Source organism: Callithrix jacchus, chromosome 1 (genome assembly GCF_049354715.1).
Source record: "Callithrix jacchus isolate 240 chromosome 1, calJac240_pri, whole genome shotgun sequence".
NCBI lineage: Eukaryota > Metazoa > Chordata > Mammalia > Primates > Cebidae > Callithrix > Callithrix jacchus.
In genome coordinates this window covers 160,759,064-160,784,619 of record NC_133502.1, presented here as the reverse complement: position 1 = coordinate 160,784,619, position 25,556 = coordinate 160,759,064, and the positions used below count along the sequence as shown (strand labels likewise).

Sequence of the window (25,556 nt, the reverse complement as noted above, 5' to 3'; positions counted from 1 at the left end):
TTCTACTTTAAAAAGAGCAAGAACTGGGATAGAATGTAAGACTATTTTAGATAAGGTAGTTTTTGAATAGACGCTGAATTAAGCAATATAAGGCTGAACATATAAACACATACACACATACATATTTATCCTACCATTTGAAAACATAAATTTGGCCAATAGTTCGTTTCCACCAGTTAAATTTGAAAAAGGGTCCCCCATGCTTCAGTGATAATACCTAATACTTTATAACCTCCGCAATGCTTTTTTGAGCAATGCCACTTCCCAGTTATTTTCCACGTGTACACCAGTGTAAGTGAATGGGGCATATTACTATTAATATAAGGTATTATTATTTAGAAGCCAATTTTAAAACTGAGCTATGAATTCCAATTTCTTTCTTTCTTTCCTTTCTTTCTCTTTTCTTCTCTCTCTCTTTCTCTCTCTCTCTCTCTTCTTTCTTTCACAGAATCTTGCTCTGTCACCCACGGTGAAGTGCAGTGGCAAAATCGAGGTTTTACTGCAGCCTTGACCTCCTGAGCTCAAGATTCCTAAGCAGCTGGGACCACAGGCATGTGCCACTAGGCCCAGCTAATTTTTGTGTATTTTTTGTACAAACAGGATTTCACACTGTTGGCCAGGCTGGTCTCAAACTCCTAGACTCAAGTGATTTACCTATCTCAGTCACCCCTCCCTGGGATTACAGACATGAGCAACCACATCCAGCCTCAAAAAGTTGTTTCTGAAGTCAAGGAAAATATTCACAATAATTAAGTAATGTCAAATTAAATGGGAGTCTATGCAGTTAAACATAATATTAATAAAGCATCTTTCTTCAAAATAAATGAACCAACTGGTAAAATATTTATTTCTGGGTATATGTTTTAAGTTATATGTGCAAAAAAAAAGTGGTTGAAAGGAAATAAGCCAAAATACAGATGCATTTATAACTGGATTACAAGTGAATTTAAATTTTTTCTTTGAGCTGTTCCATACCTTTTTATACTTCTGTATTAAGCTTTTCTTTTTAAAGTTGTTTTAATTTTTTTTTAATTATACTTTAAGTTCTGGGGTACATGTGCAGATCATGCAGGATTGTCACACATGTATACACATGACATGGTGGTTTGCTGCATCCATCCCCCCCGTCACCTACATTAGGTATTTCTCCTAATGTTATCCCTCCCTAATCCCCTCACCCTGTGCTTTCCCTCCCTAGCCCCCAGCCCCCAACAGGCCCCGGTGGGTGATGTTTCCCTCCCTGGTTCCCCACTTATGAGTGAGAACATGTGGTGTTTGGTTTTCTGTTCTTGTGTCAGTTTGCTGAGAATGATGGTTTCCAGCTTCATCCATGTCCCTGCAAAGGACATGAACTCATCCTTTTTTATGGCTGCATAGTATTCCATGGTGTATATGTGCCATATTTTCTTTATCCAGTCTATCATTGATGGGTATTTCAGTTGGTTCCAAGTCTTTGCTATTGTAAACAGTGCCACAGTGAACATATGTGTGCATGTGTCTTTATAATAGAACAATTTATGATCCTTTGGATATATACCCAGTAATGGGATTGCTGGGTCAAATAGTATTTCTGGTTCTAGATCCTTGAGGAATTGCCACACTGTCTTCTACAATGGTTGAACTAGTTTACACTCCCACCAACAGTGGAAAAGCATTCCTACTTCTTCACATCCTCTCCAGCATCTGTTGTCTCCCGATTTTTTAATGATTGCCATACAAACTGGCATGAGATGGTATCTCAGTGTGGTTTTGATTTGCATTTCTTTAATGACCAGTGATGATGAGCATTTTTTCATATGTTGGTTGGCTGCATAAATGTCTTCTTTTGAAAAGTGTCTGTTCATATCCTTTACCCACTTTTTGATGGGGTTTTTTCTTGTAAATTTGTTTTAGTTCCTTGTAGATTCTGGATATTAGCCCTTTGTCAGATGAGTAGATTACAAATATTTCTTCCCAATTTGTTCGTTGCCAATTCACTGTAATCATTGTTTCTTGAGCTGTGCAGAAGCTCTTAAGTTTAATTAGATCCCATTTTGGCTTTTGTTGCCATTGCTTTTGGTGTTTTAGTCATGAAGTCCTTGCCTATGCCTATGTCCTGAATGGTATTGCCTAGGTTTTCTTCTAGGGCTTTTATGGTGTTAGGTCTTATGTTTAAATCTTTAATCCATCTGGAGTTAATGTTTATATAAGGTATAAGGAAGGGATGCAGTTTCTGCTTTCTGCACATGGCTATCCAGTTTTCCCAACACCATTTATTAAACAGAAAATCTTTTCCCATTGCTTGTTTTGTCAGGTTTGTCAAAAATCAGATGGTTGTAGATGTGTGTCATTACTTCTGAGGCCTGTGTTCTGTTCCATTGGTCTATATCTCTGTTTTGGTGCTAGTACCATGCTATTTTGATTACTGTAGCCTTGTAGTATAGTTTCAAGTCAGGTAGCATGATGCCTCCAGCTTTGTTCTTTTTGTTTAGGATTGTCTTGGCTATGCAGGCTCTTTTTTGGTTCCATGTGAAGTTTACGGTGATTTTTTCCAGGTCTGTGAAGAAAGTCAATGGAAGCTTGATGGGGATAGCACTGAATCTATAAATTACTTTGGGCAGTATCGCCATTTTCACTATGTTGATTCTTCCTAACCATGAGCATGGAATGTTTTTCCATCTGTTTGCGTCCTCTCTTATTTCCTTGAGCAGTGGTTTCTAGTTCTCCTGAAGCAGACCTACATGTCCCTTGTTAGCTGTATTCCTAGGTATTTTATTCTCTTTGTAGCAGTTGTGAATAGGAGTTTGTTCATAATTTGGCTCTCTGTCTGTTATCAGTGTATAGGAATGCTTGTGGTTTTTGCAAATTGATTTTGTATCCTGAGACTTTGCTGAAGTTGCTTATCATCTTAAGGAGATTTTGGGCTGAGACGATGGGGTCTTCTAAATATACAATCATGTCATCTGCAGATAGAGACAATTTGACTTCCTCTTTTCCTAATCAAATACCTTTATTGCTTTTTCTTGCCTGATTGCTCTGGCCACAACTCCGAATACTACGTTGAATAGGAGTGGTGAGAGAGGGCACCCTTGTCTAGTGCCAGTTTTCAAAGGGAATGCTTCCAGTTTTTGCCCATTTAGTATGATATTGGCTGTAGGTTTGTCATAAATAGCTTTTATTATTTTGAGATGTATTCTGTCAATACCTAGTTTATTGAGAGTTTTTAGCATAAAGAACTGTTGAATTTTGTCAAAGGCCTTCTCTCCATCTATGGAGATAATCATGTGGTTTTTGTCTATGGTTCTGTTTATGTGATGAATTACGTTTACGGATTTGCATATGTTGAACCAGCCTTGCATCCCCAGAATGAAGCCGACTTGATCATGATGGATACGCTTTTTGATGTCCTGTTGGATTCAGTTTGCCAGTATTTTATTGAAGATTTTCACATTGATGTTCATCATGGATACTGGCCTGAAATTTTCTTATTTAGTTGTGTCTCTGCCAGGTTTTGGTATCAGGATGATGTTGGTCTCATAAAATGAGTTGGGAAGGATTCCCTCTTTTTGTATTGTTTGGAATAGTTTCAGAAGGAATGGTACCAGCTCCTCTTTGTACATCTGGTAGAATTCGGCTGTGAACCTGTCTGGTCCTGGACTCTTTTTGATTGGTAGGCTATTAATTGCTGTCTCAACTTCAGACCTTGTTATTGGTCTATTCAGGGATTCAACTTCTTCCTGGTTTAGTCTTGGGAGGGTTTAAGTATCCAGGAATTTATCCATTTCTTTTAGATTTACTGGTGTATGTGCATAGAGGTGTTTGTAGTAATCTCTGATGGTCATTTGTATTTCTGTGGAATTGGTGGTGATATCCCCTTCATCATTTTTTATTGCATCTGTTTGATTCTACTCTCTTTTCATTTTTATTAGTCTGGCTAGCAGTCTATCTATGTTGTTGATCTTTTAAAAAAAAACAGCTCCTGGATTAATTTATTTTTTCAAGAGTTTTTTGTGTCTCTATCTCCTTCAGTTTTGCTCTGATCTTAGTTATTTCTTGTCTTCTGCTAGCTATTGAATTTATTTGATCTTGCTCCTCTAGTTCTTTTAATTGTGACAATAGGGTGTCAATTTTAGATCTCTCCTTGCTTCACATGTGGGCATTTATTGCTATAAATTTCCCTCTAGACACTGCTATAAATGTGTCCCAGAGATTCTTGTACGCTGTGTCTTCGTTATCATTGGTTTCAAAGAACATATTTATTTCTGCCTTCATTTCATTATTTATCCAGTAGTCATTCAGGAGCATGTTGTTCAGTTTCCATGTAGTTGTGTGGTTTTGAGTGAGTTTATTAATCCTGAGTTCAAATTTGATTGCACTGTGGTCTGAGAGACTGTTTGTTATGATTTCCATTGTTTTGCATTTGCTGAGGAGTGATTTACTTCCAATTATGTGGTTAATTTTAGAGTAAGTGTGATGTGGTGCTGAGAAGAATGTATATTCTGCAGATTTGGGGTGGTGAGTTCTGTGGATATTCTATTAGGTCTGCTTGGTTGAGTTCAAGTCTTGGATATCCTTGTTAATTTTATGTCTCATTGATCTGTCTAATATTGACAGCAGAGTGTTAAATTCTCCCACTATTATTGTGTGGGAGTCTATGTCTCTGTACATCATTAAGAACTTGCTTTATGTATATGGGTGCTTCTGTATTGGGTGCATATATATTTAGGATAGTTAGCTCTTCTTGTTGCATTGATCCCTTTACCATTATGTAGTGCCCTTGTCTCTTTTGATTTTTGTTGGTTTAAAGTCTGTTTTATCAGAAACTAGGATTGTAACTCCTGCTTTTTTTGCTTTCCATTTGCTTGGTAAATCTTCCTCCATCCCTTTATTTTGAGTCTGTATGTGTCTTTGCACATGAGATGGGTTTCCTGGATACAGCACACTGATGGGTCTTCACTGTTTATCCAATCTGTCAGTCTGTGTCTTTTGATTGGTGCATTTAGTGCATTTACATTTAAGGTTAATATCATGTGTGTATTTAATCCTGCCATTTTGATACTAGCTGGTTGTTTTGCACATTAGTTGATGCAGTTTTTGCATTGTGTCAATGGTCTTTACCATTTGGTATGTTTTTGTAGTGGTTGGTACTAGTTATTCCTTTTCTTATTTAGTGCTTCCTTCAGGAGCTCTTGTAAGGCAGGCCTGGTGGTGGCAAAATCTCTCAGCAATTGCTTGTCAGTAAAGGATTTTATTTCTCCTTCACTTATGAAGCTTAGTTTGGCTGGATGTGAAATTCTGGGTTGAAATTTCTTTTCTTTAAGGATGTTGAATATTGGACCCCACTCTTCTGGCTTGTAGGGTTTCTGCCAAGAGATCCGCTAAGTCTGATGGGCTTCCCTTTGTGGGTAACCCTGCCTTTCTCTGGCTGCCCTTAGCATTTTTTCCTTCATTTCAACCCTGGTGAATCTGACAATTAGGTGACTTGGGGTTGCTCTTCTTGAGGAGAATCTTTGTGGTTTTCTCTGTATTTTCTGGATTTGAATGTTGGCCTGCCTTGCTAGGTTGGGAAAGTTCTCCTGGATAATATCCTGAAGAATGTTTCCCAGCTTGGTTTCATTCTCCCCATCACATTCAGGTACACCAATCAAATGTAGATTAGGTCTTTTTACATATTGCCATATTTCTTGGAGGCTTTGTTCATTTCTTTTCACTTTTCATTTTATTTCATTGAGTTGATTTTGCCTTCTCATTTTATTTTATTGAGTTGATCTTCAATGTCTGATATCCTTTCTTCAGCTTGATCAATTTGGCTATTGAACTTGTGTATGCTTTGTGAAGTTCTCATACTGTGTTTTTCAGCTCCATCAAGTTGTTTATTATGTTCTCTCAGCTGGTTATTCTAGTTAGCATTTTGTCTAACCTTTTCTCAAAGTTTTTAGTTTCTTTGCATTGGGTTAGAACATGCACCTTTTGCTCAGAGAAGTTTGTTATTACCCACCTTCTGAAGCCTGCTTCTGTCAATTCATCAAACTCATTTTCCATCCAGTTTTGTTCCCTTTCTGACAAGGAGTTGTGATCCCTTGGAGGAGAAGAGGCATTCTGGTTTTTGGTGATTTCAACCTTTTTGCACTGGTTTCTTCCCATCTTCATGGATTTATATACCTTTGGTCTTTGAAGTTGTTGACTTTTGGATGAGGTCTCTGAGTGGATATCCTTTCTGTTGATGTTGAAGCTATTTCTTTGTTTTTTAGTTTTCCTTCTAAAAGTCAGGTCCCTCTGCTGCAGGACTGCTGGAAGTCCACTTCAGACCCTGCTTGCCTGGGAGTCACCCACAGGAGCTGCAGAACAGCAAGGATCGCTGCCTGTTCCTTCCTCTGGTAGCTTTGTCCCAGAAGGGTATCTGCCAGATGACAGAGCTCTCCTGTATGAGGTGTCTCTTTGGATATACGGGAGTCAGAGAGCCACTTGATGAGGCAATCTGTCCCTTATCAGAGCTCAAGTGCTATGCTGGGACCTCCATAGCTCTCTTCATAGCTGCTGGACAGAGATGTTTAAGTCTGCTGAAGTGGAACTCACAACTGCTCCTTTTCCAGGTGCTCTGTCTCAGGAAGGTGGGGCTTCATTTGTAAGTCCCTGATGGGCTGCTGCCTTTTTTCAGAGATGCCCTGTCCAGCAAGGAGGGAGTCTAGTCACCGTCTGCCTGCAGAGGTCTTGCTGAGCTGCTGGGGCTTGGCCTAGCTGCTGTGTGAACTTCCTTGCAATTTTGTTTACACAGGCAAGGTTAGAACTGCCTCGGTAAAGGCAGACTGCCTGGGTAATGGCGGACGCCCCTCCCCACACCCAGCTCCATGGTCCCAGGTTGAGCTCAAACTGCTGTGCTGGCTGTGAAAATCTCAAGCTGTGCTGGCTGCGAAAATCTCAAGCCAGTGGGTTTCAGTTAGCTGGTCTTTGTTTAGGTGGGACCCACCAAGCCAGATCACTTGGCTCCCTGCCTTCAGCCTCCTCCTTTTTTTTCCAGGGGAGTGGGCAGTTCTGTCTTGCGGGTGGTCCAGGCCCTGACTAAAATGGCCACCCGGTTTTGTGCTGGAAACCTGCACTGCTGATGTTGACAGGCACCAGGGGAATCTCCTGGTCTGTAGGCTGTAAACACCATGGGAAAAGCACAGTATCTGAGCTGGAGTGCTGGAGTGTCTGGAAAAGTCCCTGATGGCCTCTCTTGGGTAGGAGAGGGAGTCCTCCAGTCCCTTGTACTTCCTGGGTGAGGCAACGCCCCACCCTGCCTCTGTTTGCCCTCCTTGGGCTATACCCACTGTCCAATCAGTCCCATTGAGATGAACCTGGTACCTTGGTTGGAAATGTGGAGACCACCTGCCTTCTGCGTCACTCTTGCTGGGAACTAAACTCCGGAGCTGTTCCTATTTGGCCAGCTTGGTGGAAGTCCCCTAATTTTTAATTTTTTTCTATTGTAGAGATGGGATCTCACTATGTTGAATGCCTGTCCTCAAGTGATCGTCTTGCCTCTGCATCCCACAGTGTTATGATTACAGCTGTGAGCCCCTACACCCTGCCCATACGAGGCTTTCCATACAGACTAATTTAAAATGCTGTCAAAGTGGAGTAAATCATATAACAAAATCTATTGGATGTAGCCAAAACTATAGTAAGGGGATAAATGCACAAAGTTTATTTCATTATTTTAAAAGAAATAAAATAAAGTATTAGCTCAACAAGTAAGAACAGGAACAAAAGCAACCTCAAAGAAAGCAGGAAGGAGAAAATAACAAAGCAAAAGTAAAAAATTAAGGAATCAGATGGTTGCATAATTCTAGGAAGATGCTAAGAATCACTAGACACTTTAAAATAGGGGATTTTTTTTTTTTTCCTGGAACAGAGTTTCACTCTGCTGCCCCGTCTGGAGTGCAGTAGTATGATCCTGGCTTAGTGCAGCCTCCACCTCCCAGGCTCAAGTGATCCTCTTGCCTCAGCCTCCCGAGTAGCTGGGATTACAGATGTGCCCCACCACACCTGGCTAATTTTTTGTGTTTTTACTACAGACGGGGTTTTGCCATGTTGCCCAGGCTGGTCTCAAACTCCTGAACTCAGACAATCTGCCTGTCTTGGCCTCCTAAAGTGCTAGGATTACAGGAATGAGCCACCACACTTGGCCTAAAATGGTGAATTTTTTGGTGTATGTAAGTTATAGCTCAAATTGTTATTTAAAAAAGTATGAACCAGAAAAGAGAAAAGCAGTAAAATTTAAAATGAAATAAAATTTAAAGTCTGTTGCTTTTGAGAAAAAAACAAGATACCATAAAATCAGCAACTAATCAAGAAAAAAGAAAAATAATTTTTAAAACAGAGGAAAGAGATAAAATAGTTTGAAAACTTTAAAAAATTTAAGTGAAATAGTATATGTCACCCTTAAATAGGGTTTGAAACTTCAAATGGATAATTCTGGGGGTTTGTTTTTAAAAAGCCTATAATTGAATAAAATAAAAGTTTTAAAAGAAGTAACTTTAGAAAAGACCCAAATGATTTAGTAGGTATTTCAAACCTTCAAGGAAAAGAGCATAGAAAATTACTCAATTCATTTACCATATTCAAAATGTAACAAATTTATTACACCAGAAAAAGTAGACACCAATCTAACTTCTCTGATTAAAAAAACAGTCCATCTTATAAAACGTTAACACCTTACTTATGGTAAAATCTGAAGATTTTATCATTAAAATTAAGACTAAAATAAGGATAATTAAAATAAAATAGTTCCAATGAACTTGGAAGTTCAAGTCAGTGTATTAAGATATATGCCAGAGACAATCCTAGGAAGACATTATTATTAAATGCAGACAAGAATTTTTACCACGTAGAAAATTCAAGATAATTAATAATAATTGCAGCAACCAATAGTTATAGGGGGCTTACTGTGTCACATGTACAATGTGATGTACTATCCCTCTTATTCCTCACAATAATTACACAAGGAAAGAAGAGGTGAGAAAGCTGTTACAGAGACCTGAAGTGATATGCCCAAAATGAGAGATATAAGTGGCAGGCACCAGATTTGAACCAAGGTCTGTCTTACTCCAAAGTTTATGCTTTCAATGAGTACCCTCTCTCTCTCAGAAACTATCAGAAGTCTTTAACAACAACAACAAGCTCATGATGGTGACCAGACACAGAACATACAAAAGTTAATTTTCCCCTTTTGATTTTTAACTTGCCTTGTTTCAGAAAGCATTTCAATTTGTTTAATAAAAACAAATGCAATTCAAGATTAAATCCAGGCAGTCTGACTCCAGAGCCTGCAATTTTATCCACTGAGTAATAAATGTTTCCTCTACATTTTCTTCTATGTTTAGCAATCTAATTTTTATATAGCCAACATAAAAGCTAAGCACAATGCCAAGATGTGAAACTCACCAGAAGTTTACCAAGCAAAGGCTGCTAAAGCAAGGGCAGCGAAGACGCAGGCTTCCTTCATGTTTCCATAGGCAGGTCATGTGTTTCGTTCTAGCAGTTACACCAGAGAGAACTGATTCTGTCCTATAAATAACTGCTGGAACCCCTCCCTTCCTAGTGGGTGACTACTTCAGGTGATTTGTATATTAGTCAAGATAAATCATCTACGTATGAAGTGCCAAGGAGATTGCAGCAAAAACTTTAGTTTATCCCTGAAAGACATTTGCCAAGAGATAAATTGCATAATTTATCACCTGGATTATTGAGACGTAAACATGATGAGTTTGGCACAAGAGAAAAACACTTCGGAAGACAAAAAACAAACCTGTGATAGATTTTAAAGATGCAGCCATCAGACTACAAATATGTAAGCCTGACTGGGAAAGAAACATTTATAGAATTCCAATACCCAAAAGAAGGTAACATATGGCTAGCAGTCCCTGACACAGGCTCTCCTAACTTCACGCTGAATAAATATAAAAATTACACAAACAAAAAAGGGGAAATACTGAACATCACCTAGACATACAATCTACTGTCTGAATTTAGGAAGAGAGGTTCAGCAGCTCTAAGGTACACAGAGTCAGCCTAAGAAAGACAGGTCTCCTGTACTTTCTCTCATGAAAGATCTCAAAGAAAGAATACCTCTGCCTACCTGAACAAAGAAGAAAGACTCACACTGGATCAGACTCTGGGCTTGTACCCACTAGAAGATCAGGAGCTGTCTCTCTGTTTTACAAATGCTACTTTTCAAGACACACTCAATATGATTCCTCATCCTCATCTTTCAAATCCAGTTCCAAAGCTTGTAGCTCCCAAATAAGAGAAGCAGGCAGTAGGGGAGTCCTGCCGTGGAATATCCTGGGAAGTACATGCCCCAAGGCATGCTGACAAGGACGGGGAAGGGAAGAACCTTGGCAGCAGGACATTCCAGGAGAGAGTAGTTTTTGTGTTTTTTTGTGTTCATGTTGCTTTTGAGATAGGGTCTTCCTCTGTCATCCAGGCTGGAGTGCAATGGCATAATCACAGCTCACTGCAACCTTGACCTCCTGGGCTCCAGTGATACTCTTGCCTCAGCCTCCCAGGTACCTGAGATCAATAGGTACGTACCACCACGCCTGGCTGCTGTTAAAATTTTTTTGTACAAGTGGGATCTTGCTATTGCTACATTGCCCAGTCTCATCTCAAACTCCAGGCCTCAGGCGATCCTCCCACCACAGCCTCCCAGAGTGCTGGGATTACAGGCATTAGCCACTGAGTCAGGCCTGGAGAGTGGTTTTAAACAGAGGAAGTAAAGGAAGGTCACATGTCAGCCTTGCACACTGGCCTGAGGTGCCCAAAAGGTGCTAAATCAGAATCTACAGCACAGAAAAAGGAATTCCTCCAGATGGACAGGGAGTGGAGTCAAAAGCAACCTATACATCCCTGCCTTTTGACTACAGTAGCTCTAGAGATATCTCCTAATATGAGGACAAGTTAATGGGAAAAAAAATAACCTGATACCTATGAAAAAAATAATGTGCCACAAGGGCAATGGAGGCTATTCTGAAGAGCAAATAACTAAAATAAAACCATGAAAGCCACAAGAATTTCTCCACACGAAAACTATATCATTATGATGTGTCAATACAGATTCATCAATTGTAATAAATATACCACTTTGGTAGACGATGCTGATATCGAAGGAAGTTAGGCATGTGTGACGCAGGCAAGTATATGGGATGTTTCTATACCTTCCTCTCAGTTTTGCTGTGAATCTAAAATTGCTCTAAAAAATAAAGCCTTGGCTGGTCACAGTGGCTCATGCCTATCACCCTAGCATTTTGGGGGGCCACGGTGGGCAGATCACCTGAGGTTAAGAGTTCAAGACCAGCCTGGCCAACATGGTGAAATTCCATCTCTACTAAAAATACAAATATTAGTCAGGTGTGGTGGCACACGCATGTAATCCCAGCTACTAGGGAGGTGGAGGCAGGAGAATTGCTTTCATCTGGGAGGTGGAGGTTACGGTGAACTGAGATCCTGCCACTGTACTCCAGCCTGGGCAACAGAGTGAGACTCTGTCTCAAAAAAAATAAACAAATAAAGCCTTAAAAAAGACTATATGAAACAGGGACAGAAAGTCACATATAAGATGAAAAGACAATAGGATAAAATGAAAAAGAAGTGAGAGAAATACAAGCACAATAGCAAATTAACCATCGGAGATAGTGTGGAACAGAAACTAAGCCGTAGAACACCTTATCAGGCTGTCCTTTTTAATACAGAGGACAAACGTAAAAAGACTCCAGAATGCAGAAGAGAAAGCCGGAACTAATGAGAAATGGTGCTAATAACTACAGGGAAAGGGAAAGGGAAGCCAAGGTAAGAATAAGTGTTTCTGAGAATCCAGAACAACTGGAACAGAAGCAATTAAAACTACAACTAAAGGAAAATAGGCCTGGTGCCATGGTCATGCCTGTAATCCCAGCACTCTGGGAGGCCAAAGCGGGATGACTGTTTGAGGCCAGTAGTTTGAGACCAGCCTGGACAATATAACAAGACCCCATCTTAACAAAAAATTTAAAAATTAGCTGGGCATGGTGGCATGCACCTCAAGTCCCAGCTATTAGGGAGGCTGAGGTGAGAGGATAGTTTGAGTCCAGGACTTTGAGGGCTGCAGTGGGCTGTGATCGAGCTGCTGTACTCTATCTTGGGCAACAGGGCAAGACCCAGTCTCTAAAACAAATAAAAAATAAAAATAAGAATAAACTGGAAGTCAAAAAAAAAAAAAAAGACTAAGTGGGTTCCCTATGTTCCAGTGAAGAGTAGAGGTAGGGGAATCAATGAAGAAATGATGGTATTGCATTTTTTTTTTTTTTTGAGATAGAGTCACGCTCTCTCACCCAGGCTAGAGTTCAGTGGCTTGATCAGAGCTCACTGCAACCTCAAACTCCTGAACTCAAGTGATCTTCCCTCCCACCTCAGCCTCCTAACTGGCTAGAATTACAGGCATGCACCATTACATCCAGCTAATTTTTGTATTTTTTTGTAGAGATAAGGTTTCGCCATGTTGCCCAGGCTGGTCTTGAACTCCTGGGCTCAAGCGATACTCCCACCTCAGCCTCCCAAAGTTCTGGAACTACAGGCATGAGCCACCATGCCTGGTTGATATTGCTTTTAAGATGAGGGGGGGAACCCATCAATTTAAAACTATATACATAGTCTATAATAATCACATATATATCATATAAGGGCTAACATACACAGGGACGAATACTGGAAAAGGTCCAATGGAATGGTAACAAGGGTTATTCTAAGTTGTGGGTGCAGTAGAAAGGTGAACCTCTCCCCCTTTGGAAATGGGGGATACACATGGTTCTCAGATAAGTGAACTATGAGAGGACATAAGAAATAAGCTGAGTGTGTACCTATGCAACAATCTTGCATGTTATTCACATGTACCCCAAAACCTAAAATGCAATAAAAATAAAAATTAAATTAAAAAATAAGCTGAAAGAGGTAAGTTATAGCCCAGGCTACTATCTATATGACTATATTAATATACCTACAGAAAATGTAAGTAAAATTGCTGTTAATTAAACCACACAGAATCAAAAAAAGAGAGCTACAGACATAAATGCTCCTGCAGCATTAGGTGGGGGAAGTTAGCCAAAGGAATTTGAGTCTTCTGACCTTAAGAGTGAGAACACTGCTTATGTGGAGATGGCTATAGGCAAAGTTATCCCTATCAAAGCCTGATGCCAGGAAACAATGACTTTACATTCTACCTATCTAACCCCCTTGTTCTGATTCCATGGTCATGAAATGACCTTCTACTTATGATTCTGTTCCACACATAATTATATCCAAAGGAAGGGAATGTGCTGATCAAGCAACTACATGTTTAACCTATGAGATTGCAACTCCTTGTTAAAATTAATAAACTGGATTATCTGGGGAAAGAATGTGCTAATTTATCTATTTATTTGAGACAGTGTCTTGCTTTGTTGCCCAGGCTGGAGTGCTGTAGCTCAGTCATAGCTCACTGCAGCCTCAAACTCGAGCTCAAGGGATCCTCCTGCCTTAGTCTCCTGACTAAGCTGGGACTACAGGCATGTGCTACGCTGCCCAGCTAATTTTTTAAAAAAATTTTTCGTATAGACAGGGGCTCACCATGTTACCCAGACTAAGAATATGCTAAAATTTAAAAGACTAAGTATTTAAGTGTGAGGAAAGCTATTTAAGCTTACTGGTTCATAGGCTTTGGAATCAGAGAAATACAAGCTTTTGTTTTATTTTGTTTTGTTTTTTGAGAAAGAGTTTTGCTCTTGTTGCTCAGGTTGGAGTATAATGGCATGATCTCGGCTCATGACAACCTCCACCTCCTGGGTTCAAGTGATTCACCTGCTTCAGCCTCCCACGTAGCTGGGATTACAGGTGCCTGCCACCACAAGTGGCTAATTTTTGTATTTTTAGTAGAGACACGGTTTCCCCTTATTAGTCAGGCTCATCTCAAACTCCCAACTCAGGTGATCCACCTGCCTCAGCCTACCACAGTGCTGGGATTACAGGCGTGAGCCACCATGCACGGCAGAAACATGAGTTTAAATCTTGGCTCCGCCATGTGCTGGCTGTGCAATCGCAGATGCAAAATGAGAGTATTATCTGTCTTGAGGGAGCACAGGCATTAAACAGGACAATGCATACAAAGTACTTAGCAGTGTTTGGCACATAGTAGGTGCCCAGTAAATATTTGTTGAATAAATAAAATGAATATACATGATCAATAAGTGGTTCTTATTATTTAAAATTTGGAACTTAAATGAGCTCAGTTCATGCATGCCTTCCTTTAAAAGACAGATCCAATCTTAGGGCATTGGGTAAAAATCAGAGTTTTGGACTTAACTAACTTGAAGACCATATTCTTCCAGACTTTGATAAGCTCTCTAGTTATTTTCCACCATCCTGTAAGAGGTCTTTTGAATAAAGACTGAAAGTCTTGTTTTTTCTGATTTTAATACTCTGGATAGCAGCATTATGAGTAACTATTTCCTTTCTATTGTTTCAAATTGTCTATAATACAAAAAAGTCTTTTTAATTACCTAAATTTTTTTTAATTACCACAAAAATTTGGAAAAAGAAAAGATAAATGATAAAGAATAAATGAAATAAAGCTGGAAATAAGGTTTGGCACTAAAATGTATTGCAATAAGGTGCCACAGATTTGCTAACGATAGCAAGGAAATTCATCCCTAAATTTTCTATCAGCCTTCTTAAAAAAGAAAAAATCTATGAGAGTCACAACATCTAAAAGATCAGAATAAGGTAAGGACACAGAAAAAGCACACTCATTCTTATTAGAAAACCGTGAGAGAAATTCTTCACCCCACAGGTATTCATTAGTGTTTCTTCTTTCAGTAAGCCACTGGAAAAATGCCAGAACACAAAGTCTAAAATGTAAACTCTGGACCAATTCAAGGGAAGTATTGTTTCTGAACTACAGAAACAAAACAAAGTAAAACCCACACCTCCTTTGAAGTTAATTTCTTCCATAAAATAGTCACATAACACAAACTGTGGAAATTGTGTTAGATGTATTTGATATACGACACATTTTTCCGCAAAATAACATATCAACATGCAATACCTAAAGAAAGTATGAAAGAAAATAAATAAAACCTGAAAAAAAGTTTTTTTCAGACTTTTTTTTTAACCAAATGCAAAGAATATATTAATAACGTCTTCTTCTTCTTTTTTTTTTTTTTTGAGATAGGGTCTTGCTCTGTCACCCAGGCTACAGTGCAATGGCATGCTCATGGCTAACTGACGCTTCAACTTTTTAGGCTCAGGTGATCCTCCCACCTCAGCCTACTGAGTAGATGGGACTACAGTCTCATGCCACCATGCCCAGCTTATTTTTTTTTTTTGTCTTTATTTGTAGAGACGGGGTTTCGCCATGTTGCCCAAGCTGGTCGTGAACTGGATTCAAGTGATCCATTTGCCTCAGCCTCCCAAAGTGCTGGGATTACAGATAATGAGCCACTGTGCCCACCCTTATTAATAACTTCTTACTGGTAGATGGAACAAAACAACCTTCTTTACTAGAATTAACTGAGATCTCACATGACTTGTTTAGTTTCAATTACAAAATAGTTTAAAAACAGAAGGCAGAAATGTCACTGTTATAGGATCAATTCCATATTTTGGAAGAAATACATTAAGTTAGTACCTACATTTTCTAACATAAAATATAGTCTAGATCTTACCAGTTGATTCCATTTTCTTGGTAATTGGTTCTGGGTATTCATCTAAGAAGAAATCTGGTAGCAAAGTATGACCTGAAAATTGACCCCAAACCATTAGGTTAATGTAACTACAATATATTAAGATTTTAACATCTGTTTAATAAACATATGTTTTATTAAAAATCATTCTGGTGTAATAGAAAAGGCCTCCGTGAGAACTATCAAATGACCTGATCATTAAATTAATTTTCTCATAATTCAGTTATCCTCCTCTCCTCTGATAAATTTTATCTTCCAGATTTAATCCCCAAAAAATCGCCTGGTCTGTAAAGCCTTTACCTGCTCTCCCAGGGACCTCTGCCCTTCTCACCCTGCACTGCTCTTCTGACCCACATTCTTCCAAAGTGCTCAGGATTCATTTCTTACCTGCCCTCCTAAGAGCACAGGGTCCCTTCTTAAGAAGGACTTTCTTCTCAGCATTAGTGCGTTTGAGTCTTTTCTCTCTTCTTCCTCTCATTCCATCATCGTGAAAACTAAGCTATCCTATTTCATCCTATTCCACTGGGCTGTTATTATTATTATTATTATTATTATTATTAAGACAGGGTCTCACTGTCACCCAGGCTGGAGTGCAGTGGCACGATCTCGGCTCACTGCAATCCCTACTTCCTGGGCACAAGTGGTCCTCCTCCCTCAGCCTCCTGATTAACTGGGACCACAGGCACAAGCCACCATGACCAGCTAATTTTTATTTATTTTTTTGAGACGGAGTCTCGCTCTGTTGCCCAGGCTTGAGTGCAGTGGAGTGATCTTGGCTCACTGTACCCCCTACCTTCCAGGTTCAAGCACTCCTCCTGCCTCAGCCTCCTGAGTAGCTGAGATTACAGGTGCCTACCACCACACCTGGCTAATTTTTGTATTTTTTTAGCAGACAGTATTTCACCATATTGGTCAGGCTGGTCTCGAACCCCTCACCTCATGTGATCCACCTGCTTCGACCTCCCAAAGTGCTGGGATTACAAGCGTAAGCCATCACGCCTGGCCACTAATTTTAATTTTTTGCAGAGATGGGGTTTTGCCACATTGCCCAGTATGGTCTTGAACTTCTTGGTTCAAGCGATCTGCTGGCGTCAACCTCCCAAAGTGCTGGGATTACAGGTGTGAGCCACTGCACACAGCCTCCACTGGGTCTTATTTTCAGCTAATGGTTGTGGTTAGCAAATAGGTTAACTGTTCTAATTACACTGATAACTCCAAGACATAATCACTAGGAGATTAAAAGGCCACAAAGCCTTCAAAACTGTAGTACAATGAGATGTTAACAATCTCAATTGTTCTCCCTCCCTCCCTCCCTCCCTTCCTTCCTTTTTTTTTTTTTTTTTTTTGAGATGAGGTCTTGCTGTTTTGCCCAGGCTGGTCTCAAACTCCTGGGCTCAAATGAGCCTCCTGCCTCAGTCTCCTGTCTCTCTCCCTCTTTTTCAGAAGTTTAAGTAAACTTCTGGAGGGCAGGAATGAATTCATTTTTGTTATAGCCTCATATCATAGTATCTGGTCATATTAAGTTCTCAATATGTAATAGGATTTTTAATTTAAATAAAATTTTTAAATTTGTTTAAAATTTTAAAATTTAAACAAGTTTAAAAGTTTTAAAGACAAAGTATAATTTTAAAATATACTGTGTCTTTAAAACTTAAAGTAATAATTACATTTCTGGGCACCAGGACCCAGAAGACCTGAATCTGGTCAGGTTCTGCCACCTATTAGCTGTCTGCTCTTAGGCAAAGACTCAATATCTCTGAGCCTGTTTTTCCACTTGTAAATATTAACTACTAAATATTTTGAGTGTACTATATGCCAGGCACTGTGACAAACACATTATACATTACCACGTTTAGTCTTTACAAAAGTCTTGTGTGAAATGTATCATTTTCTTAAGTTTACCTATAGGGAAATTGAGGCTGAGACAGACAAACTGGGTAACATGCTCAAAGCTGCATAGCAGTGAGCAGAGCCGCAGTAGGAACCTGGGTTGTTCCATGTTCTTAATCATTAAACATTACTTCCCTTACAGAATTGTTCGGAGGCTAAATAGATAATGCCTATAAGAGTGCTTTGTAAAACTATAATCTGCTATTTAATTCAGTTTGAACTGCAGAGATGAGCAGGGATGATACAAACATAAACATGTTTTGTGTCATTTAGAAGCTCAGTTTAATGAATAATATTTAAAATATATTTTAGCACAAATAAATGTAACTCCCATGTACGGCTATATTAGAATACATTATATTCTATATGTTAAAAATCCATTATTATCATCATCATCCACAGTTTCAGAGAGGGAGAGTTATTGAACAAGAGGGTTTTCTGGAAGCTCCTCCGATCACTTTACTGTCCATAAGACAGACTCTGCCCACTCATCTACGCCATCTGTCATTAAGCTACTCTAAGAGACTGCACTTAAGAGACAAATATTTGGCTGGTGGCTCACGCCTGTAATTCCAGCACTTCGGGAGGCTGAGGCAGGTGGATCACAAGGTCAGGAGTTCTAGACAAGCCTGACCATCATGGTGAAACCCCGTCTCTTTTAAACATACAAAAATTAGCTGGGCATGGTGGTACATGCCTATAATCCCAGCTACTTTGGAGGCTGGAACAGGAGAATTGCTTGAACCAGGGAGGCAGAGGTTGCAGTGAGCCAAGATTGTGCCACTGCAATCCAGCCTGGGCAACAGCGCAAGACTCTGTCTCAAAAAAAAAAAAAAAGACAAATATTTACAGAGTCCCTCATAAATATTTTTAATCTAAAAAATTCTCTACTGGGCCAGGTGCGGTGACTCACACCTGTAATCCTAGCACTTTAGGAGACTGAGGCGGGCAGATCACTTGAGCTCAGGAGAGTTCGAGATCAGGCTGGGCAACATGGTAAAACCCCACATCTACAAATACAAAAATTAGCCAGGTGTGGTGGCACATGCCTATAGTCCCAGCTACTCGAGAGGCTGTGGTAGGATTGCTTGCACCCAGGAGGTGGACGTTGCAGGGAGCTGAGATCACTCCACTCCACTCCAACCTGGGTGACTGACTGAGTGAGGCCCTTTCTCAAGTAAATAAATAAATAAATAAATAAATAAATAACCCACTACTGTATCATCTATCACCACATAATCTTAAACAAAATCTTGATTCTGTGATTTTAAGGCCAACTTTAAAAAATAATTTTCATTTCTTATTTTGAGATTTGGAAGTAGCTAGTAGCTGATCTTTCTGTGCTTATATATATCACTCCAAAAGCCCTCAACTCACCTCTATGTTTCATTCATTTCTTTTTTTAAGTTGTGTTGGTATGGGTTTTTTCCTTCATTGGAAAGACAGCTTTTAAAAGAACATATTCATTTTATAATCACACAAAAAACAGATGCGTTCATTCCAGAAAACATGGAAAAACGTATCACTACTTTTAAAAACCAGAATACCATTACCTGGTTTAATTGCATAGGCATCAAAATTTTTTATTCCTTCTTCTTTTAAGATATTTTCATCAATGACAAAGTTGCCGGTAAAACTTTTTGGCTTTTTGAAGATGGCATATGCTGCATCTGCAATGATATCAACTTTTCTACACTGGCTTTCGATACCAGATCCTCCCAGCATATCCATAGCAGCAGTGTGTATGGCTGGAGAGAAAACACACACACACACAGACAGATGCTCGTAACTCCAAATCAAATAATAAAACTATGGAAGTAACAAGCAAGCACCACCCTTCACAATTATCAAGGCGAATCCCTTCATTTCTCAGTTGATGAAAACAAGGTCCACAGTGCTTAAGAGATTTGACAAATGTTCTACAGAGAAAACTGGGTAGAGAACACATTTTCCTAGGCAACACTGCCTTATACTACAGACTCAACCTTAAGACGCAAAGTAAAATTCAATGAACTGATTTAGAATGCTCAAGAATTTGCATGCCTTTTAAAGGAATAACTGAAGAGACCTCTAACAGCTTCTAATTGATTCTCCTGATAACAGCTAACTGATTACTGCCTGAAAACAGTCAATACCAACAGTCTTAAGGCGAAAGATTTCCTTTCACATAAACATATGGAGGCATATGAGGCTGAAAACATCAGCACTCTTCTGGGAAGAGAGCTTGTTTTTCCTCTTTGACACCTGTCAACCACCACCAAACACATGCACACACTTGTGTGGTATCCACTGAACCGATCCCACTGACTATAAAGTGCACCATTACTTTAGGGACCACTAAGGAAACTAAAAAGCTGCCAATTAAATTATGAGATATCATTCATTGTATGATACAGACCGGTATCAGAGATGTACAAATATAAAACATGGGCATCTCAGAATAAACGAAAATGGTATAAATTGTTTAACCTGGTCAGTAAAAATAGGTTCCTTGAAAAACACTCAATAAATATTGGCTGGATTTCTGGGGGTCCTTTTTAGATTCAGACAATACTGCTTTGTAGAAAATATTAGAAAACAGCTGGGTGCAGTGGCTCATGCCTGTAATCCTAGCACTGTGGGAGGCCAAGGTGGGTGGATCACATGAGGTCAGGAGTTCGGGACTGGCCTGGTCAACCTGATGAAACCCCATCTCTACTAAAAATACAGAAATTAGCCAGGTGTGGTGGCAAGCGCCTGTAGTCCCAGTTACCTGGGAGGCAGAGGCAGGAGAATCATTTGAACCTGGTAGGAGGAGTTTGCAATGAGCTGAAATCACTCCACTATATTCTATCCTGGGTGACAGAGCAAGACTCTATCTCAGGAAAAAAAAAAAAAGAAAAGGAAATAAAGAGAAGTAAAAGGAAAAATTGCTTAATTAATTATAATTTCCCTATCCAGGGATAACTGCTGTTAATGTTTGCATATAATTTTTTTCTGTGTTAGGTATACTTTAAAAATTATGTCTCTTATATGAAGTAACTTGAAACTCTACAATTAACAGTACATTATTAATTACACATTGTCAACAGTAACATCTCAATTTGCTTACATATATCCTAGTTTACATCAAACAGGAAAAGACTATTTATTTATTTTCCAACATAATTCATAGGTTCACAGAAAGTCAATTTATGTAAACAAACTTTAGGTTTGAGAGTTTCTAGTATTTAGATAAAACGTATTTCCATACATTGTTAAAATATAATTTTAAATTATTACATACTAGAATAACTTACATACTTTTGGTCTATAAGATGAAATGTCTATAGCTTTTAAGAGCCATTGGCCCTTTTTCATTCATTCAACATAGTTATTGAGCACTTACTATAAGTCAGGTGCTATTCTAGATATTAACGACACAGGAGTTGACAAAATAGATATAAAGCATTACCTTCATGGAACTTACATCCTTATTTTTTTTAATGTTCAATTAATTTAGGGAATTTCTTGAAAGCATTGAGTTAGAAGATACTTCTCTATTTCATAACTAAAAAATCATTTAGGAGGAATTTTTGTTTTTTTGAGATAGGGTCTCACTCTGTCACCCAGGCTGAAGGCAGTGGTAAGATCATGGCTCTCTGCAGCCTTGATTTCCTGGGCTCTCAAATGGTCCTCCTACCTCAGCTTCCCACCACATCCAGCTTATTATTATGATGATTATTTGCAGAAATGAGGTCTTGCTATGTTTCCCAGGCTGGTCTCTAACTCATGGGCTCAAGCCATCCTCCTGCCTTGGCCTCCCAAAGTGCTGGGATTACAGGTGTGAGCCACCATACCCAGCCCGAGAAATAATTTTTTTCCTTAACCAACAGATCAAGAGCAAGAACTCTGGTCTCACTCTTGAGCTGATCCTTCTTCATTAATAAAAAATATATATAGCAGCTGGGTGTGGTGGCTAGAGCCTATAATCCCAGATATTCTGGAGGCTGAGGCAGGAAGATGGCTTGAGCCTAGGTATTTGAGGCTGCAGTGAGCTATCTGCAGTGAGCCACTGCATTCACTATCTGGGTGACAGAGTGAGGCTCCATTTGTTTATCTAAAAAAACAAATTAAAAATAAATAAAATAAAATAAAATAAAGAATAGCACCTGCCATTCATTAAGTATACCCTGTGCTAGGCATGCTGTTATATATTTTACATACATCATCTTAATTAATTCTTAGAACCCTGAGGTAGGTCCTGTTGTTATTCCCATTTTACAGATAGGAGCACTCAAGCACAGAGAAGTTAAGTAACTTCCGTGCCAAGGTCACGGAAGCTAAAATTCAAGCACCCAGCAGCCTGACTTCAGAGCCAGGCTCTCATCCATGATACAACTAAATGGGTTATACCTTGTTAACCAAAGTTCTTGGAGTTCAGTTATCATCTCACTCCTGAAAACTGCAGAACTTTTCTGTACATAATTGAGCATAATCTATTTTGAGACTATATGCATACATGCACAATCCTAGTCTCCATGTAAACTACATGAATTGTACAAGAATCCTTAAAAACTCTAAATTAGAAGTCTAATAAAAATATGTATAAGTATACTCATGCTGTGTGTATGTGTGAGTGTCTATAGAATAAGAAATGTTCCTCCAACCTATCATTACTTTAACAATCTTTTTAGGAAAGATACAAAGAAGGTACAACTAGACACTCAAAATCAAGAAGTGGGCCACTGAGTATTTCTCAACAAAGATTTTGCAATGCCAACAAGCTAACCCAACAGGTTAGAAAAACTGATAAGCATAAAAGCAGGTTAACAGTCAATCAAATGAAATTTACTGATGATTTCCGGGAAAGAAAATAAGCAAGATTTATAATGAAAGCAGATAAGCCATGGATCACAGGAGTCACAAAATCAACCCTAAAACTTAAGTCTTATTAAGAAATAACTGGCTGGGCATGGTGGCTCATGCCTGTAATCCCAGGACTTTGGGAGGCTGAGGCGGGTGGATCACGAAGTCAAGAGTTGAGACCAGCCTGGCAAACATGATGAAACCCCATCTCTACTAAAAATACAAAAATTAGCTGGGCGTGGTGGCACGTGCCTGTAATCCCAGCTACTCAGGAGGCCGAGGCAGGACAACTGCTTGAACCTGGGAGGCAGAGGTTGCAGTGAGCCAAGTTCGTGCCACTGCACTCCGGCCTGGTGACAGAGCGAGACTCTGTCTAAAAAAAAAAAAAAAAAGAAAGAAATAACTGAAGCTGGGCACAGTGGCTCACGCCTGTAAATCTAGCACTTTGGGAGGCCAAGGTGGGCGGATCACAAGGTTAGGAGTTCAAGACCAGCCTGACGAACATGGTGAAACCCTGTCTCAAAAACAAAACAAAACAAAACAAAAGATAAGAAATAACTGAAGAGATATCTAATAGCTTCCAACTGATTTTCCTGATAACAGCTTACAGGTTACTGCCTGAAAACAGACAGTACAACAGTCTTAAGACCAATCTGAGATTTCCTTTCACATAAATATATGGAGTACATATGAGGCTTAAAATATCAGCATTGCCTGTGATGACTCCTCTGGGAAGAGAGCTTGTTTCACCTCTTTGACACCTGTCAGCCACCACCAAACACATGCACACACTCATGTGTATATCCACTGAACCAATGATACCACTGATTATACAGCTCACCATTACCTTAGGAACCACTAAGGAAAGAAAGAAGCTGCCAATTAAACTATGATATATCACCCATCATAAGATACAGACTGATAGCAGAGATGTACAAATATAAAACACAGGCATCTCAGAATCAATGAAAATGGTATAAACTGTTTAACCTAGTCAGTGAATAGGTCCCTTGAAAAATAGGGAAACCAGTTTTGATTTCTAGCACTGGACAGGAAGGAGATGAGCTGCCACCTTGTCGCCTCACCCTCCCTGGCTTATTTGTAATAAAGTCCAGGTGACAGACACCTGCAGCTGCTCCGTGAAGCTTCTGCTACCTTCCTCTCTGCAGTCATTACCAAATCAGTAGCTGCCATTCCCAGACTCCCCACCCCAAGCCCAAATAAAACCCATCCAAAAGTAGATATTCCTGCTTCTACCACACTTGTCCAGACCAGTCACGAGGTAAGAGGAGTAGGCATCGTGAATAGCAGCCATCATCTCTCTCCTTTCCCACCCTCCATTTCAGCAGGAACCATGAAACAGATCTTATAATAAAAAGAAAAACACTGCAATTCTGGAGGTGACCTAGTTGGAGACCTGAGATTCCATGTTGTGAAACAACTGGAGGCCGGCCCTCTGATCCCTTCTCTGGATGTGCTGAGTTCAGCAGGGAGAAAGTGCTATACCCAGGAGGAGCAATGAAGCCAGTGTTGAGAAGGAACACACAGCTAAGTAAAGCCAAACAGCAGACCAGGACACTGCTCTGTGGATAATACATGCTACACTGCACCCACTCTGTTAACTACCATAAATCTCCTGTTCCTTGAAAGGCAGTAATGCTGGGAGATTACTTCTGGTTCCAGCTGACATAAAGACAGTCATCTAAGATGAGGAGATGAGTGTTTTCTTTTAAATAGAGGCCTCTCAAACAGCCAAGAGCCTGGACACCCTCTCAAACCCAGTTTCACTTCTCCATTTGCCCTAAACCTCATCAACAACCATATTACTTCATGGCTCCTATTTTTCCCAGTTTATTATTAATCCTCTGCTTTTTTTTTTTGCATTTATGAAATTTATTGTCTAGTGAAGGGAGACAGAAATAAAACAATCACAGAAATAAATATTGGATTCCTTTTTTTTCTTTTGAGACAGAATCTCACTCTGTAACCCAGATGGGGTACAGTGGCAATATCTCTGCTCACTGCAACCTCCACCTCCCGGGTTCAAGTGATTCTCCTGCCTCAGCCTCCTGAGTAGCAGGCATGCACGACCACGCCTGGCTAATTTTTGTATTTTTAGTAGAGACAGGGTTTCACCATGTTGGTCAGGCTGGTCTTGAACTCCTGACCTTGTGATCCGCCCGCCTCGGCCTCCCAAAGTGCTGGGACTACAGGCATGAGCTACTGCACCTGGCCTTGATCCTCTGCTTTTAAGATTCTTCAGTGGCTCTCCACTGAATATAGGTTAAAATTCAAGCTCCTAAACTTGGCAGACAGATCATCCATCTTGCCCACTCCCTCACACCCACCCAACATTCCAGTCAACCTGTATAACTTGAGTTGCTCAAGTTCAGTGGGAAATAACAAACTCACACCCTATCATACACATACCACCAACTCCTATAGTTCCACCACAAAACAGTATTTTCCCATACTGTAACCTTTGCATGTGTCACTCCCTCTGCTGAGAAATGCCCTTCTCAGTTCTCCCTTTTGAAAAATTCCAACATCTTCTTGAGATCTCACTACAATTGTTTACCTGCTTTTGAAAATCTACTTCTCTGACCCTTTCTCCTGAGTTACTATGTATCAAAAGCACCCTATAGGTCAGCCATGGTGGCTCACACCTGTAATCCCAGCATTTTGGGAGGCCAAGGCGGGTGGATCACTTGAGGTCAGGAATTCCAGACCACCCTGGCCAATGTCATGAAACCCCCGTTTGTACTAAAAAAATACAAAAATTAACCAGGCATGGTGGTGTGTGCCTGTAGTCCCAGTGACTTGGGAAGCTGAGGCAGGATAATCGCTTGAACCAAGGAGGCAGAGGTTGCAGCCAGCCGGGATGGTGCCACTGCATTCCAGCCTGGGTGACAGAGGGAGATTCTGTTTCAAAACAAAACAAAAACCCAGTACATAGTTCATCATACAATGCACCACAAGGAACATGACTGTAAATTGGATTTAGTGTGTCATCAAGTCTAGGACCAAATAACTGACCAAATGACTGGCTCCAAGATGTCCAGTGAACCTTCTAAAATGAGTGTCTCCCAGCTAAAGCAAAGATCTCAGCAATAAGCTCATTTCTCCTGCTGA

General features: G+C 39.8%; 1 protein-coding gene across 4 annotated transcripts in view; it reads right to left on the bottom strand.

Annotated features, from left to right (window-relative positions):
• Positions 1–25,556, bottom strand: part of HSDL2 (hydroxysteroid dehydrogenase like 2) — an 89,986-nt gene that overhangs the window by 26,158 nt on the left and 38,272 nt on the right. For all 4 annotated transcript variants that reach the window (XM_035254814.3, XM_002743202.7, XM_054258986.2 and 1 more), the window contains exons 7-8: positions 19,151–19,345; positions 15,690–15,761 (exon numbers count right to left, since the gene is read on the bottom strand). In XM_035254814.3, coding sequence (XP_035110705.1) covers positions 15,690–15,761; positions 19,151–19,345 — 267 coding nt within the window. The remainder of the gene's footprint in view (positions 1–15,689; positions 15,762–19,150; positions 19,346–25,556) is intronic.